Here is an 18645-nt window from a genome sequence, read left to right as displayed (position 1 = left end):
GTAAATATTTCTCATGTCATCTACTTTGAAAATAGACTAAATTTGACCCCCCAAAGAAGTATTAAATTGAAAAGGTCTATTTTCTCATACGGTCTCTGATACTCTATATTTCTGTTTGTAAGAACTGTTGATTCTGTATCAAGTACTTGGTGCTGGGACCACACTCCCTTCTGTTATAGCTGAGGTCAGGGTTTTTCAGGTCTTCATATTTGAGGTCAGATCATTCTTTGCTGTGGGGGCTGTTTCTGTGCATGGTAAAATGTTTAGCAGTAACCCTGGCTTCTACCCACTAGATGTCAGTTGCAAATCTCCTTTCCATTCCAAGTTGTGGCCCAAAAGTGTCTCCAGACATTGCCAAATGTCTCCTAGGAGGCAAAATTGTCCTTACTGAAGACCACTGGACAAGAGACAGGGGGATAACCCAATATTCTTCTTGGAAAACAAGTGTTAACTTGGTTTTCTATGAGAAAAATATCTCCATGTATGGCAGGGGACTTCTTTGATCTACTCCCTGACCCATGGCTATCTATTCTAAGATCCTGGGTCTCAGGTCAGCCTTCTTTTCATTCAATCTCTCTTCCAAGATTGTATTTTAGGAGATCACTCTGTCTGCCTTCCACGTTTCTTCTTACATCCCTATAATTCCCATTTTTTTCTTACTAAAAACACAATAAATGTTTATCGATAGTGAACTATATATAACAAACATTTTTTTGAGACTGAAATTTTAGTTCCTGCCCTTGTAGAAATTAGAGTGTAAGGAATAGGGAGAAATTGGAGGATTCAGAGTCAACAGCACTACACGTTGCACCATCCTGATGGTGCTGGAACTGGGGTTGGTACATATCGCTTCCACCTCAGGCTGTGCTCACAGAAAATAAGAAGAAAAGTGTGTTCAGTTTAACACAACAACTTGTCTTTATTATGGATTCAGTTCTGCATTTATTGCAAAATCACAAATAGTCTTTGTGATTTTTCATACTGTGGTATATATTTTTAATGATTCAGAATTGACCATTTATTTTGTTTAAATTTTGTTAGTGCCCTTGTGAAAGGATGCCGTTGTCTGGAAATTGACTGCTGGGATGGATCACAAAATGAACCTATTGTATACCATGGTTATACACTCACCAGCAAGCTTTTGTTTAAAACAGTTATCCAAGCAATACACAAATATGCATTCTTAGTACGTGCGTATCTTTGTTAAATTATAGTTATCTAAACACGATATAATTTACTTGCTTCAAAATCCTATAATGCTTGGCCTTAGTTTAGATCAGTGATATTTCAAACTGTGTGTTATGATTTTTGTAGTATATAGTTAAAGGTAGATTTACTGAAGTTAATCTCAGGTAGTAAGATGCATGTTTCAGGAAATTTTTTGTTTAATTACATATTTTATATATATATATAATATATTTATAATATATATTTATATTTATAATATATATATTTTATAATATATATTTATAATATATATATTTTATAATATATATATATTACATATATATATATATATATATATATATATAGTGTGGTGTGTGTGTGTGTGTATTGTGTCACAATGTAAAATATATTTCTTACCATGAGTTGAGTTACAGGCAAAAAATGTTTGAGAAATACTGGTCTATATAATAGTAAATATTTTACCAATATTCAATTACCTTACTTTCAATACATGAGATAAAATGTGTCAAAAATGTGTTATACAGATTGTTGACATTTTTTATGACTATGATGGCAGCTATTCATACAGCAAAGAATGTTTTTTTTAAAGCGTACTTTTTTGAGAGAGAGAGAGAGCATGCACACAAGCAAGGGAGAGGCAGAGAGAGAGAGAGAGACAGAGGATCTGAAGGGGGCTATGTGCTGACAGCAGAGAGCCTGATGTGGGGCTTGATCTCCTAAACCATGAGATCATGACCTGAGCTGAAGTTGGACACTTAACCGACTGAGCCACCCAGGGACCCCAAGCAAAGTATGCTTAGAAGTTTATTTGGGGTTTTAAAATTATTGTTGGATTTATTAAAGTTATGGATTCAAAGATCTAGTTCTTCTGAGCACTTCTAAATTCAGCCTACAAATAAATTAGTCTATAAATTGAGTAGGATTGAATGGGTTTTAATAATCACTCAATTTTATTATTTTATTTATTTATATTTTTTAATTTTTTTAATGTTTTATTTATTTTTAAGACAGAGAGAGACAGAGCATGAGTGGGGATGGGGTAGAGAGAGAGGGAGACAGAATCCGAAGCAGGCTCTAGGCTCCGAGCTCTCAGCACAGAGCCCGACGCGAAGCTCGAACTCATGAACCATGAGATTATGACCTGAGCCAAAGTTGGACGCTCAGCCAACTGAGCCACCCAGGTGCCCACAATCACTCAATTTTAAATAAGACTTGGTTTTATTTACAAACATGGCTAATTAAGCACCTTTAGGTATTTTAAATTATTTTTATAAAGTTAGAATATTTGTTTCTTTCTTAAGTACTTCAATTGCTGTGTCATTGAAGAGATTTAACAAAATCTTACTGAGTACTTAAACAGTACATATCTAAGAAAGTAAAACTTAGAATTTGATAAACCTAAAGTTCTCCTCAGTAGGTCAATACATTATCTATAAATATAAACATAACTTAAAAATCACAAATTTAAATCAACTGCCTTATTATTTTAGAGTGCAAAATACTAAAAATGTGCAAAGTATTCATATAAAATATGGAACATTTCTATTTTTAGTATAAAACATTGATATATGGCATTGATTCTCTTATGATTTCTAAATTCTCTGATGATTTCTAAATTTATACCTCTACCCCAATTTCTCCCTTGAACTCCATACAATATAGACATGTACATGTTTGACATCTCCACTTGCGTATTTAACAGAACATTTTTAGAACTGACCCTAGAACTTCCTCTTCCTCCCATGGTCTTCCCCATCTCACTTACTGCTAACTCCTGAGTTCAAGCCTAAATTGTTGTTGTCAACTTTAATCCTCCTCCCCTCATTTCTCTCCAATACTTAAATAAGTTCTTTAGCAAATCCTCTTGGGTCTATTTTCAAAATATACACTGAGTTTAACCCCTCCTCCCCATTCTCACTGTCACTGTGCTGAATAACTGACATCGCCTCTCACTTGGATTATTGCAGTGGCTTCTTATCCAATGTTCCTGCTTTTTTCCCTGTCCCCCTGCAGTTTCATCTTAATGTTTCAGTCAGAGTGACTTTTTGGTAAGTCAAATAATGTCATTCCGCTTCTCAAAACCTTCAGTCCCACTCAAAATACAAACTAAAAGCCATGTTTAACCTGTTTTCTCTTACCTCCAACTTCTACTCGTCTCTCCCTTATGCACATGGCCATGCTAGCTTCCTTACTCTTCTCCAGACACATCTCAGGGCCCTTGCAACTCCTATTCCCTTTATCTGAAATACTCTTCCCAAATATTTGCATAGCAGACCCTCTCACTTCATTCAGGGTGGGTAACTGAGGAAATAGAGGCAATCTTAAAATTCAAAGGCCTCACAAGGATGGAAACCCCTACGGTTTTTAAGACTTGAAGAGAAAAAGATGGAATGAAAAAAAAAAAAAGCTTTGAGCCACACTCAATGAGACTTCTCAGTTGAACAGGGTGACTCATTTTTGCAGCAAAGGTTAGAATGAAGCTTCAATTTTCTACTTGAGATAGTCACCATTAATTTGGGGAAGAGAGAGCAGTAAGATAAAATAGATTTGATAATTATGATGAGGTAAGAACTTTGGGTACAGTTGCTGGCATCTGTAACTTACTAGAAGCAAGCATATAAGAAGTCTAAATTTTTAAGGGAATTACATTGCCAAAAACACAACACAATACAACAGAACAAAATAAAACACAACTCTGACTCTTAGGTGAGCCTTAAAATAACTCTTGGTCAAGAAGTGAGCTGCAAAAGTTGCCTGACATTAAGGAAAGCAAATTCCTCAACACCTACTTTAAATGTGGCCAAGGATATGGGGCACCTGGGTGGCTCAATTGGTTAACGTCTGACTCTTGGTTTCAGCTCAGGTCATTATCTCATGGTTTGTGAGTTCAAGCTCTGCATTGGGCTCTATGCTGACACCGTGGAGCCTGCTTGAGATTCTCTCTCTCTCTCTCTCTCTCTCTCTCTTTCTTTCTTTCTTTCTTTCTCTCCCCCCTCCTTTGCTTTCTCAAAATAAATAAATAAACTTAAAAAAATAAAAAAAGAAAAAATGTGGCCAAGGATAAAAAACAAGAGAGCCTTCCCTGAAGGTGGAGCCAAGGACCACAGAAGACCCCCCCCCCCAAAAAAAAAGATCAACTCTCCCCAGTTAGTGCAGTCAGGGCTAATTGAAAAACCTCTCTGCTAGGGCATCACTTTGCCTAGTTTTAAAATCACTTTTTATATTTGGGAAAATTTTTTACACTGTTTTCTTGATGTTAGATAGAGTCAGTGTATATGGGAATAGGTATGAGGTTATGATAGTAGGTTGAATAAGTGCCCACAAAAGTTCTAATTCCTGGATCCTGTAAATGTTATTTTATTTGGAAAAAGAGTCTTTGCAAATTAGATGAAATCAAGGACCTAGAGATGAGGAGATTATCCTGGTTGAGCTGGGTAGGCTCTAATGCCATACAGAGGAGGAGACGATATGAAGATGAGGGGCAGAGATGGGAGTGATATGGCCACAGTCAAGGAATAGAACCACCAACCACCAGAAGCTGTAAAAGGCAAGGAATAGATCTCCCTTAGAGCCTTCTCCCGCCTTGATTTTAGCTGGTGAAACAGATTTTAAAATTGTGGCCCCAAGAATTGTGAAAGACTAAATTTCCATTGTTTCAGGCAACCAAGTTTTTGGTAAATTGCTATAGTAGCCACAAGCTACTAATATACTCAGACATTAAACAAGCATAATGTCCTATTCAAAACTCTGTGATAATGCAAGGACGTTGCAAGTCCTTGGCTTGTTTACAAATTGGTAAATTTGTGCCCTAGTAATTATATAGGCTGAAAATCTCTTTGTAAAGTAATCTTTACTTAATAGATTCTCTTTATTATTATATCCTTCTCTTTGTTTCTAATTATAAAGCAATGAGTTTTGATTGTAGAATTTAAAACTAAAAAAGTAGAAAATTAAGTTTACTTACTGGTGTTAAACTTTTCCCTTCACATTTAAAAATATCGAGGGGTGCCTGGGTGACTCAGTCAGTTGTGCGTCTGGCTTTGGCTCAGGTCATGATCTCCCAGTTTGTGGGTCTGAGCCCCGCATCAGGCTCTGTGCTGACAGCTTAGAGCCTGGAGCCTGCTTTGAATTCTGTGTCTCCCTCTTTCTCTGCTCCTCCCCTGCTCATGCTCTGTCTCTCTCTCTCCTTCAAAAAGAAATAAAAACATTGAAAAAATTAGAATTAAAAAATATTGAAATAAATATATATATGATAAGCAAACATATATATGCTTCAAATATTAACGTGTAGAATTTTACTCTTCAGCAACTTGTATTTTTCCTCGTAAGACTATATTATAGATAACTTCCTATAGCAGTATATATAGCACTACCTCCTTCTTACCAGGTTTGTATCATTCCTTTAAGGAGATGTGGCATAATTTATTTAAACAAGTACCAACTGTTGGATGCTTCCATTGTTGCCTATATTTCTACTATAAACAGTAACAATCTTCCTTTTTATACAGATTTAATGTTCCCTGTTATATCAAACTCAAAAGTACTTTCAGTTTAAAGAATACTTATTTTGCAAAGGTACAGAACGTTGAATGTAAGTTTTAAGATAGATTAATTGCTTCTGTTAATTGCATTACAATCATCGAGGAGTTCTGATCAGTAACCGTAGTAATGGTTAATTTTTTAGACATCTGACTACCCAGTGGTGCTCTCTTTAGAAAATCACTGCTCCCCTTCCCAACAAGAAGTGATGGCAGACACTTTGCAGTCTGTTTTTGGAGATGCCTTGCTTTCTGATATGCTTGATGATTTTCCAGACAAACTACCTTCACCAGAGGTAACATTTTGTCTGAGAAGCTCAGGTTAATCAAAAAATAAAAAGCATGTCACTATGATTGTTGATCCATAAAACTGGGTTAGAGATCAATGAAAATTCTTAGCCTTGAGCCATTATAGGGGTGTGTCTTTGCAATGTTTTGCCTGGGAAATGTTCCCGTGAGCATTTAGGTAAATATATTTTGAGAAAGAGAATATATGGAGATAAACATAAAAACTTACATTTTTATTGTGTGTCCTAGCCCCATGAGTCCAAAGTTTCAAGTCAGTTAATATTGAGCCACAGGGATTTGGTAGGTTTTATAGGCAAAGGCTCAGATTGGGGCAAAAATCTAGGTTTTAAATAGAGCTTGTGTCTAATTCCTTAGCATCTGGATGGGAGGTTTTGTTTTGTTTCGTTTTGTTTTGTTTTTGAATCTGCTTTTTTCAGTTTCCCTGTCTCTTATGGGCCCCTTTCCATTTTCAGTTAAGCATACTCAAGTCCTTGGTTTGAAAAAACAACCCCATTCTAGCCTCATGGTTTTGATCTCTCTTCAGCTATCTCTATTATTTGTCTCAACCCAAATTTCCACTTTCTCATCTCCTCACAACCCAGCTTCCTCTTCCACCTGCACCTCAGTAAGTATCTCATTGTCCTCAGAGACTTTCCTACTGGTAAATTCTAACAGAGCTCTTGCAGTCACCGTCTGCCTTGTTTCCTTCATGACATTCAATCATGGGAAGCCTTCTTCCTTTCCTTGAAACACTTTCTTCCATAATGCCACGTATTTTAGGTTTTCCTCATTGTTCTCTGACCAGTTCTTTTTAGTTTCCTCTGCCAGCCTACTCTCCTCACCTCAAATGTCATCGGGTGATAAACATTTTTTCTTTTACATGATAGTATTGCCTAACAATAATTTAGTTTTGACGTGTCGTCATTTTGGATGTAGAACAGTATTTGTGTCATATTTGAATTTTTAAAAATATTTTTCCTTATTTTATTTATATGAGTAGAAAATTTAAAGATGAAAGTGTTGTAACACTGGTGATTAGAAGTATAGGACTCATGATAGGAATGAGATGGACAGAAACAATTGAACAGATGGAAACACTGACTCTTTCACTCCATAGAATGTTCACAGACTACATGTGTTCAATTGTGACAAGAAAGAGATGTTAAAGACCTTGTGCCAAGTGTGGAAATATATTATCAAAGATTTAATCTAATAAATATGTAATCTAAGGTTTAATCTAATGGTCTAATTCAGGAAACTGTAACAATTTTTAGATTTCTAGAAATGGAATCCTTTATCCTATTATTTATAAATCAACTTGTTAGCATCCACATATGTAGTTTTTGTTAGTTTTTGCTCCTAAGCTAAAGTAAAGAGATACTTTCCAAAGGGTAAATGAGGAATTAGAGATCATGGTAATTTTCTCATACCTCATTCAGTCATTGGTGTACAAAAGAATTGCCTGGAGACTTGTTAAAAAGGCATAATTCTATTCCCACGATGCAATATTCTCATTCTCTAATTTTGCAGTAGATCCCAGGAATCTGTTCCCTTAACAAGCACTCCAGGGTGGTACTTTTGATGCATGCGATTGCATAGTGCACTTTGGTAAACTCCACATTAGAGAGTAATGTAAGGACCATTGTAATAGAGAGAAGGCCCAAGATGATGGAAATAATTTGAGTGGGTACCTGAGGATAACAAAGGGAAGAGACAAATTAAAGCTCCTTGAAGAAAAGAACTTTACTTCATACCCTGGATTCCTGCAGCATTATATATAAAACATAGCAGACATTTGATAAGTATGTTGATGAGTTAATTAATGGCTGAAAAGGGTAGGAATAACTAAAGGAAAGAAAGGAATTGGAAGTCTTAGGATTTAGAATGAGGGACCCTGATGGGGAATTTTGCTATGCTCCTAGTTTTGATGGAAATATTAAGTTGATGATGCATGTGGGGAAATACAGTTGAAATATGAAGAAGATTTACAAATATTTACCTTAAATTTAGTCTATTTTAGGTGTCAAACATCACAATAGACATTTCTGAATACCTGATCTCATTTAATACTTTTTAATATTGGATAACAGTAATGATCGGAAGCATTTACTACCAGAAGTTGTAACATTCTAACTTTTGTAGCATTGCAAGTATTTTAACATATATATAAACATGACATATAAAATATTAGACATAAATATAATATATATAAATTACATATAAATATATGTGATATGTGTAGAAACATACAATTTTCATGTGTGTCAGTTTTTAAAAAGAGTAGCAATTTGTGGAATATATAAAAGAAAGGGAGCTACAGTAAGTCCCAAATCATAGCAGGCTTATTTTGGGGTGAATTTGGGTCAATACTATAATATCACTGGTTTTTATCAGGGTATTTCTATAGGGGTATGGATAAAGATGGAGTTCTTATGTATTTTATTACTGTGGGCTAATTGAAAACATGGTGACTTTTCAATGACTGTTAAAATACAAACTTCCCTGTAAATGTGTAATCGTATCTCTCTTTCAAATCATTTCTGTAGGTATTAAAATTCAAAGTATTAGTTAGGAACAAGAAAATAGGAACCTTAAGGGAAACCCATGAAAGGAAAGGTTCTAATAAGCATGGTCAGGTAGAGGAATTTGAAGAGATATATCAAGATGAAATCAAAGGATCAGAAACATTGATTGGATCAGAAGACAATCCAGGAAAGGAAGATGAGATAATAAGCGTAGCTGGATTACCACTTTTCAAGAAAAGGAAGGTAAGATGACACTTTGTGAAAATCTTACAAGTGATGGAAAAGTTGTCTTATTTTCTTATTGGTGGAGAATTAAAAAAAATTTTTAGAGGGAAAATCTTTTTCTTCCTTATAAAAGTTCTAGTCTATCATTTAAAACTTGTTTGGAAAAAAATTATCGGAAAAGAAAATTTTAAAGTTATCTCTTTTCCTGCATTAGCTGTTTTTAATTTGTTCTATGGCCAAATATTATGCATTTTTAGGTAGTAGGCATTGTGCACTGTGCAAAATGCAAACAACCCAATATTTCTGCCCTCAAGGAGACTATACTGTCAGAGTCAAGAAAACCACTGTAATAATATACAGTCTTATAAGTATGCAAATTAACATGACAAAAGAAGTTATCTTGAGTTGCAAGTGACCTAAAACTAACTCAGCTGGTTTAAGTAAAACGTGAATTAATTAATTGGCCCACATCAAGAAAAGTGCAGGGAAAAGTCTTTGAATTTTAGGAATGACATGGTATGGTGTCTCAACTTAAGTCCACAGAATGGACTTTTTTCCAACTTTGGACCTACTTTCTCCACATTGGTGCAAGACTTTACAAAGCTCTAGCTTTATATGCTTTCAGGCTCAAATCCAATGGAAGACCTATTTATCTCTCAGATGACCAAGCACATTTTTTTTGTGCATTGGCTATGATCCAGCGATGTGCACATCCCTGAGTCAGGTGCTATTGTGGGGGAATGCAAAGCTGTGATTAGCCAGGTCCGAGCCATATTGTCAATACTTAAGCACGTGGATTGAGCTTGAGCAAGGAATGTTTTCCCAAAACAAAACTTGGGAAGGGGCTAACAGATGTGTAGAGGAGATAGATGCTGGGCTGTCAAAGAGCAGCTGTATATTATACAACAGAAGTTATTCCCAAGTGTTAGATCACACTGGAAATACACTTACTCATGAATAAATACCCTAAAGTTGTCAAATTCATAAACAGATCTTTGGGAAAAAAGAAATAGTGATCATTGTTATCTTCAATATTTACTATGTTAGTTGAGATTTTAGATTATGGGCTGTCTCATGTTAACATTAAATACTATCATCATGAAAAATAATCACATTGATGCAATCCAAATGGTTTTTGAGGAGATATTATTATGAAAAGACTGATATAATTGATCTGAAAGCATATTTTCTTTATTGGAAAAGGCATTTTTCAAATGATTCGTACAAAGATATGAAATTGCTGCATTTTTTTTTTATACCACAAAGGTAAAGGTGGCTCTGGCCCTATCTGATCTTGTCATTTATACCAAAGCTGAGAAGTTCAGAAGCTTTCAGCATTCAAGACTGTATCAGCAATTTAATGAAAGTAATTCTATTGGGGAAACAGAAGCCCGAAAACTTTTAAAGCTGAGAGGTAAATTCTTATGATTGAAACAGATGAAGTGTTTAGACAACTTTTATTCACTGCTAAAATGTCAAGATTGGTCAACGACATTTATAAAAACGGTATTCTCATAAGCTTTCAACATATTTAATGCAATTTAAAAAGAGGCTATCTGCCTCAGGTCACATGAAGTTTTATTTCACAGAATTTGTTTAATTAATTTTTTTAAGTCATGAAATTTTGTTTGGCAATGTCCAGCATGGACATTTTTGTAGGGAGAGCTCTGGTGAGCAGGTAGTGGAGGAAAGCCGTGAGTGACAAGGTTGAAGAGGTAGGCAGAACCAAATTACAAGGAAGTGAACTTTGTCTTAGAATCAAAGGCAAGCAGGAGAAGATTGAAGTCTCAGGAGTCACACCATCCCCTATGTGTTTTTGAAGGATGTCTTTGATAGCAGTGCAAAGGTGAGACTTCCTGTAGGGACATGAGGAAGGCTCATGGTAGAGAGCACGGAGCCACAGTGAACTGTGTAGACTCAGCAGGCACCTAAGATAGACAATGAAATAAACCTAGAACCTGTATGTCCCAGGTGAAGGAGAGCGAGGACGTGCATCCAGGGCAGGCTACCAGATGGCTATACAGAGTGCGTACTGCCCTGGCACGTGTGCAGTGGTGCCGCTGGTCTGCATGGCTTCATTTTACTGTCTTCCGACTCGTAACCTGAGTTGGAGGATTCTGTTTGCTAGAGCCAAGATGCAAGGTCTTGGAAAGAGGATGGGAAGCAGACCTTACCCTTTTGTTAGACTTGTATGGTTGGGGAATAACCTCAGCTAAAAAAGGGATGGACAGGGCACCTGGGTGGCTCAGTAGGTGAAGCATCTGACTTCAGCTCAGGTCGTGAAACCATGGTTCCCGCACAGCATCAGGCTCTCTGCTGTTGGTTTGGAGCCTGCTTTGGATCCTCTGTCCCTCTCTCTTTGCCCCTCTCCCTCTCACACTTTCTCAAAAGTAAAAATTAAAAAAAAAAAAAAAGTAAAAAGGGATAAGCAATTAACTCAGCAGTCAGGTGACTCTCCAAATCCTTCTTAAAAAATACAATCTACCATCTTGTGTAGAAACACCATGACAGGAATATCAGCACCTGCAACTGACTCAAAAAAGCTGTTGGCTATTTGGAAATACAGATTCTGGTATATTTCTTGGTTAACCTCTTTGGGCTGGCCACCAGTGCCCAAAATGTTTTGAGGTATACTTCAGCTCATCTCTTCAAACTGTCTCTAGGTATTTTAGGTCCTTTTGTTTGCTTGTTTTTTAACTGTAGATTGTGTCTGAAATAAATTCAGTAGGGCTGAACCACAGTTAATAGAATAGAATAGACTTGAATAGAATAGAAGAGATGCAATATAAGTAAGTGGGAAGCATAATGAAACAATTATGTGTATATATTGTGTGTTGGGTGTCATATAAAATATATTTCTTCCTGTGAGTGTTGTTAACAGGGTTTAAATTTGAATGACCTACTTTGCTAGCCTCTATTCTTTCAAACTATTGGATGGTTTTTGTTGTTCAAGGGGACAAGACCTCAGCGCACAGCAAAAGTAGTTCTAATTCTCTCACTCTCATTGTGTTAGCCACCTGCTCAAACTTTGATAAGGACTGGGAAGTTCTGAGTCGAGTCATAAAGTTTAGCATCACCGTCTCTTCGGAAAGAGTATAGAGCGTTTTTCTTCCACCAAAATTCAGTAATAAATAATTAATGCTGGGGTGAAGGTATGCTCCAAGAATGTCCATCATTATTAAAAACTTAAATGTCACTAAATTTATAATGCAGAAAAATCAGAAACAACTTTTCATATGAGTGGAGACATTTTAATCATTTAAAAATAATGTAGTAGGTGAATATTACTGAAATGGAATTATTTATTTTTTATACTATTTTTAAGTAAAAAATGGAAGTTTATAAAAGGGAACAAATAATATGATTAAATAAAAAATAAGAATATACATATGACAATAGAGTGAAAAGATATATACTAAGAAGTTACCTGGTTTTTAATTGAGTGACGAGATTATATAGTTTTATTTTTTATTTTTTCTTATTTGATTTTCTCATTTATCTAAAATGAACATAAATTGCATGTATAATAACATAGTATGTTTAATTTTTAAAACTCAATTTCAGAAGTAACAAGATGATATTATGTTAAGGGTCTTTAGTGATCATTCATCTTTATCACTTTGTAGATAGGCAAAATTAAGGTCCAGAAGAGTATAGATTTTACCAAAAGATAAACATCTTGTTTAGGGCTGGATAAGGGATCATGATAGTTGGACATACATGATGTATTTATACATGAGTAGCTTCAAAATAAACTTTCTCTCAAGGAGTGTGTAACTTCTAAAATTGAGAGCTGATGAAGTTAATTATTATTAACCTCAGTAATTATAATTTTTAACTTGACAATGATTCTATTCTAGTTTGACTATCAAAGGTAGTGGGCCATAGACAATAAGCATTTCTCCTAATCCTGGTCACCATATTAGCAGGAGTAGTTGTGGGAACAGGATCTGCTTAATGAAAGAATAAAAGCCTTGGAGAAACACGAAACTGTGTTAAAAAATTCAAAGATGTCCAGTGGTAAAGGGCATAAATTAGTTTTGAATCTCAAGTGATTTAAATAGAATATATACATATATATAAGCTTGTAAAAATATGTAAGTAGAAACATAAATAGAAACAAATGGACTGTGTGTGTGGTGTGTGTGTGTGTGTGTTTGTGCATACGTGTGCATGAACTCTAAGTATAGACCTTATCTCAGTAAGGAAAACATTTGAAATAATCAGAACTATGGTAGTCTCCCTCATCCATGGGAGATACATTCCAAGATGCACACTGGATACCTGACGCTGTGGAGTACTCAACCCTATATATGCTATGTTTTGTCCTGTACATATATTTCTATGATAAAGTTGAGTTTATAAGGAGGCACAGAGATTAACAACAATAACTAACAATGAAATAGAATAACTATAACATACTATGATAAAAGTTATGTGAATGGGGTCTCTCTCAAAATACCTTATTGTACTGTACTCACCCTTCTTCTTGTGATGATGTGAGATAGTAATATGCCCACGTGATGAGATGAGATGAGATGAGATGAGATGAGATGAGATGAGATGAGATGAGGTGGATGATGCAGGTGTTGTGATGCAGTGTTAGGGTACTAGTGACTGTCTGGTGATTTGTCAGAAGTAGGATGATCTGCCTCGGACCTTGGTTGACTGTGGGTAACTGAGACTACGGAAAGCAAAACCACAAATAAGGGAGGACTGCTGTATTGGGAGGTTGCAGGTTCTCTTTCAGTGGAGCCATGCAAATAGGCATTGAAGGAATTTGAGGGAAGATGCTGTGGTGGTTAGGGTTGGCAGCTGAATTGAATAACTTTAAGGTCCCTTTCAATGCTGAGAATCTGTTGACTATTCAGCTGGGTTAATTTGGAAGGCATTATATCTCTTTATGTGACTTACATGTGATTCTGCCCTAATGTGAAAACCAATGTAAAAAAAAGACAAAATGAAGAAGGATACAAGTTTGTTTTAAAAAATGGATGCATTTTATTTGGGATTTTTATATATTCTTACATCAAAGAAATTAATTTGGATGTGAAAAAATTAAATACATTATTTAATATTTTTTTTCTCAAGTGAATGCTTAGTATACATAAAATTGTCGAATAAAAATTATTGGTTTCTCAATAAGAGTGAATTGCACCGTCAAAGACCTGGATTTATTTTGATTTCCATGAATTGCAAATATTTTTGCCTAAACAATACATATCAGAAGTACTGAAACAATTCTAGGATTCTATAACATAGAGAGGCATAGCAGTTTATTTAGTTTATCTGAAATCTCTCATGATGTTCTTATATTTTTTTAGCCCACGAGTTTGTTCTTCACACCAGGAGGTTCATTACCAGAATTTATCCCAAAGCAACAAGAACAGACTCCTCTAATTTTAATCCTCAAGAATTTTGGAATATAGGTTGTCAAATGGGTATGTTACACTGAGTTTTGGCAAAAAGAAGATAATAAATTCATTTTATGAATTAATGAACGACTTATGAAAAGAACTTCCCCAGTAGATTTTTTGACCCCGGGTGTTTTGGGGTCAGGCAATAATGCTGAATCATTGGTTTCAAGAGCTGAAGTTATTCCTAAATGGGTCAGAGAGGGTAAATCTAAGTGAGAATTAGGCACATGGAAGTTAAATTCATGAAGAGTTAGCATGGGAGAGGTAGGAAGAGAAAAAAGAAATAAAAATGGATGTCAGAGGACAGTGAGTATCAAGTTCTTTGCTTGAAAGATTTGCTAAGGGCTTCTTTAAATCAAGTGACTTCTACCTTTTATGCTTTACACCAGTTCTACATTCACAGTACTGAAAAGTGAATGAGATTGCATAGCTTTGTTATTTGTCTTTACCAGACTTTCCTTATTCCAAATTGATTAGCTGTTATCACACAGGCACTAACCATTCAGAAGGTACCAGGTGCAAAGCCCTCTGCTCCTGGATTGCAGCAAGGCTCATAGGTTTGTGGAGAGAGGGGAAGAGTGGGGTTAGGACTGGTGGGTGAGGGGATGTTGGGGAGAGACAGGATGGTATTACCAGCCTATATGGATGTATTTTTATTTTTATTTTTTATTAATTTTTTTATTGTTTATTTATTTCTGAGAGAGAGAGATAGACAGAGTGAGAGCTGGGGAAGGGCAGAGAGAGAGGGAGACAGAATCCGAAGTGGGCTCCAGGCTCTGAGCTATCAGCACAGAGCCCAATGTGGGGCTCAAACCCACAAACTGTGAGGTCATGACCTGAGCCGAAGTCAGACGCATAACCGATTGAGCCACCTAGGTGTCCCGGATGTATTTTTATATTTGAACAGCAGTTATTGCTCTGCCTGTTTTTCCCTTTCTCTTTAAGTGATAACAGTCTCCCTTTGGACCTGAAAGTTTATAATATATTTGGTGTCTTTTCTTCTGGCACCTAGTGTGCCGATTTTCTCTATTCTTGTATATCCTGAATGTCATCTGATCTGTACATTGCTATTCTATAATTTATATTGTATGCCAGCTTGATTTTTAAATCAAAGTTATAATTTAAAAATTAAACTTTATGGGGCGCCTGGGTGGCACAGTCGGTTAAGCGTCAGACTTCAGCCAGGTCACGATCTCGCGGTCCGGGAGTTCGAGCCCTGCGTCAGGCTCTGGGCTGATGGCTCAGAGCCTGGAGCCTGTTTCCGATTCTGTGTCTCCCTCTCTCTCTGCCCCTCCCCCGTTCATGCTCTGTCTCTCTCTGTCCCAAAAATAAATAAACGTTGAAAAAAAATTTTTTTTAAATTAAACTTTGAAACTCAGCTTCGTAAATTAATATACACATGGCAGGAAGAAATGCTTAAAAATCAGAAATTATTCTGGCTAATGATGTTTGCTCTTAAAATGTTTAGAGATATAAAATCCATGATTAGGTTTTAGTATATCTTTTAACTGTTTTTATTTAATTGTACCCTCCTGTATTCCTGACAATATCAAAATACTTTTTGCTCACAGTGGCCTTAAATTTCCAGACACCTGGTCTGCCTATGGATCTTCAAAATGGGAAATTTTTGGATAATGGTGGTTCTGGATATATTTTGAAACCACAGTTCCTAAGAGATATTAAAACACAGTTTAATCCGAATAAACCACCAAACCAGAGTGATCCAGTTACACTTACAATAAGGGTAAGATTAATAGCTTTTACTTGTTATGGTTATTGTATAAGCTGGAGAGTATGCATTAATATTTTGAGTTCTACTAGTTTCCTTTAATGCCCTTTAAATTCCAGTTGATCATTTTACATATTAAAAAGGAGTGGTATTTCAGCACCATTCTGTATCTGAAAATCTTTCTGTTGACTTCTGGTATGAATGATTACCCTGCTTGTGAATAGAAATATTGATGCTGAAATCTTCTCTTTGCCAAAGTTTTTTTATTCCATCGTCTTTAGGCATTTAATAATGTGATAGAGAAGTCTGAGTTCAGCCCACTAGTTACCCCGTGGATACGCTACTCTCTTCCTCCTTAACTTCACAGAATTTTACTAAAAGATTTTAGGAGCACCTTGCTTTTCATTAATCTCCAGATTTAGACTTCCACAGCTCAGAAGTTTTGCCCCTTGTCTCTGAATAATGTTTGGTTAGTACTTAGAATCCAAAATTATCCATACGCTGTTCATGAGTATCTGCCTGCATGTGTACTAATTTCTGTCAACTCACTTTTTTTTTTCTGCCTTTGATTTTCCTCCATATCTGATTTTATTCTTTACTGATTCTAATGTAGATGTGAATTTTTCTTCTGCATCATCGGTTTCTTCCCCTCTAATTTTTATTTACCTCACACTGCTTCCTTTTTATTTCTGTCTGTATCCTAGCCAGCACCCTTTCCCCCTGACTCCTGTCTTGTTATTTCATCTTTTGTTTTATTATATAGTCTGTGTCGTTTTATTGGGAGTAAAAGTAGTTGTCTAAAATTTATTGTTTCCATTAGTATAGACTTTTTTGAAAACTTTCTTATTCTTCTACAACCAAAGTGCTATATTTATTTCCTTTTTTTAAATGTCACTGAATCATCTGAAAAGCCCCTAGCTTTTTCTGTCCATTTAGTTATAAGCAATTCTATTTTAGATTGTATCTGCACCTGTGGTTTGCAACAAATTGGGTGGGTAGGGCTCTTTAGTTCCTGTCTTTAATTAACTAGTTGCTCCTAGAACCATATGAATCATCTCAGGTTCTTTTTTTTTAAGTTTATTTTATTTACTTTGAGAGAGAGCATGCACACATGTGTGCTCAGTGGGGGAGGAGCAGAGAGAGAATCCCAGCCAAGCTTGGTGCTGTCAGCACAGAGCCCAATGCAGGGATCGATCTCATGAATCATGAGATCATGACCTGAGCTGAAATCAAGAGTAGGACCCTTAATCAACTGAGCCACCTAGCGCCACCCCTCACCCCATCAGGTTTTTTGTGTCTCCTGTTCTCACTCGGGAGTGTGTTGGCTGTGCTGGCTGGTGAGAGCTTGCCTTCTCTGGTTCCCTGGCTGTCAGAGTGCAGGAAATGCTATCACCCAGAAGGCACGCCCCCATAAGTCTTCCTCCCTTGGCTCCTTCCTCTACGGTCCTGATGTCACGGGGCTTGGGGGACTATTTTCATCCACTTCAGGCCCTAGCCTTTTTGTCCCAGCTGAGACTGGAAACTTAAGAGATGTTGCCGTTTTCCAGAGATGGAGGTGGAAAGAGAGTATAGCAAAATTGAATGAGACAGAAATGATCCTAGCCACTGCAGCAGATAGTGGCAGCAAATATATATATACAGTAGCTATATATAGACTATATAGTAGTATAGTGCCAAAGTATGTAGTTGACTTTTTTCTTGGTTGTTAGGGATTCTGAGACTCTAAAGTAAGGGCATACGGTAGCTAGGTAGAAACTGCCTTCAGCACCGATGCAGCCCCAAATCAATTAGTTGGCACTCTTTCTAGGATCCAGCAAAATATTGTCCATTAAACTGCCTTTGCAAATATAACTTTGGCATTCTTTTTGTATTTTTTAATACAACAATTTAAAAGATTAGTAAATTTTTCTTTTACTTTTTCGTTATGGTGTTAGCTGGAAAGTATACATTAATATTTTAACTTCCGTGGATTTCCTTTAATGCCTTTTAAATTTCTGTTGATCTCTTCAGCCTCAATAGGTGGGTGGTATTTCAATCTCTTTCTACATCTGAACCAAGGTCTCCCTGTTGCCTTTTTGCATGAATGAAAAAATGCGAAAGTCTGCATTGTTCTAAACACCTAGTCTAGTAATTGTCATTGCTGTTCCAGTGAGAGAAAGGGATGAATCACCCGCTTTGTGATCTATTCCTCACAAATCTGCTTACTGTGCTGGGCTTTCCTATCTCTTCCTACCTGTCTCCGTCTCAAACGATTCTTTCTTGTTCACATTTGTGGGCTCCTCTTCCTCTACCCAGCTCTGAAATATTTATATTGCTAAGGCTTTTTCTTAATCCTCATCTCAAACTATTCTCCTTGTGTCCTTTTATATACATTCGTGGTTTCAACTGCCAACAATGCCCAAATCTTTAATCTGACTTCATTTCTGGAATGTAAAGGAATATTTTAAATACCCTACTTAGCAACCTTACCTGTTTAATCCCTGTTCTGTCAAACTTAAAAATATTAAAGGCTGAACACCCCTGCCTGGTCCAATCTTATTTTCTTTAAAGGTCAATGAACTTAGTCGAATTCATTGTGTCAATTAACTCAGCCTACAAAATTGGGAACCATTCCTCTCTTTCCACATCTTTATCAATTACTGTGTTCAATCCATCTCTAAATTTCACTGATCCTACTTCGAAATATCTTCCTTATCCAATCTCTTGGTCTGATGCCATATGCTACTTTTTTTTTT

The 18645-nt window shown here is 36.1% G+C and overlaps 1 protein-coding gene across 7 annotated transcripts in view; it reads left to right on the top strand.

Moving 5' to 3' along the window:
- The window catches only part of PLCZ1 (phospholipase C zeta 1), a 46439-nt gene that overhangs the window by 18501 nt on the left and 9293 nt on the right, over positions 1-18645 (top strand). For 5 of the 7 annotated variants that reach the window (XM_006933552.5, XM_019834608.3, XM_019834612.3 and 2 more), the window contains 6 exons: positions 1042-1186; positions 5873-6022; positions 8561-8782; positions 10031-10178; positions 14089-14205; positions 15753-15925. In XM_006933552.5, the coding sequence (XP_006933614.1) occupies positions 1042-1186; positions 5873-6022; positions 8561-8782; positions 10031-10178; positions 14089-14205; positions 15753-15925 (955 nt within the window). The remainder of the gene's footprint in view (positions 1-1041; positions 1187-5872; positions 6023-8560; positions 8783-10030; positions 10179-14088; positions 14206-15752; positions 15926-18645) is intronic. The other 2 variants (XM_019834609.3, XM_023256807.2) reach the window with 2 other exon arrangements.

Source organism: Felis catus, chromosome B4, assembly GCF_018350175.1.
Source record: "Felis catus isolate Fca126 chromosome B4, F.catus_Fca126_mat1.0, whole genome shotgun sequence".
Lineage (NCBI taxonomy): Eukaryota > Metazoa > Chordata > Mammalia > Carnivora > Felidae > Felis > Felis catus.
This window is presented reverse-complemented; position numbering and strand designations above follow the sequence as displayed.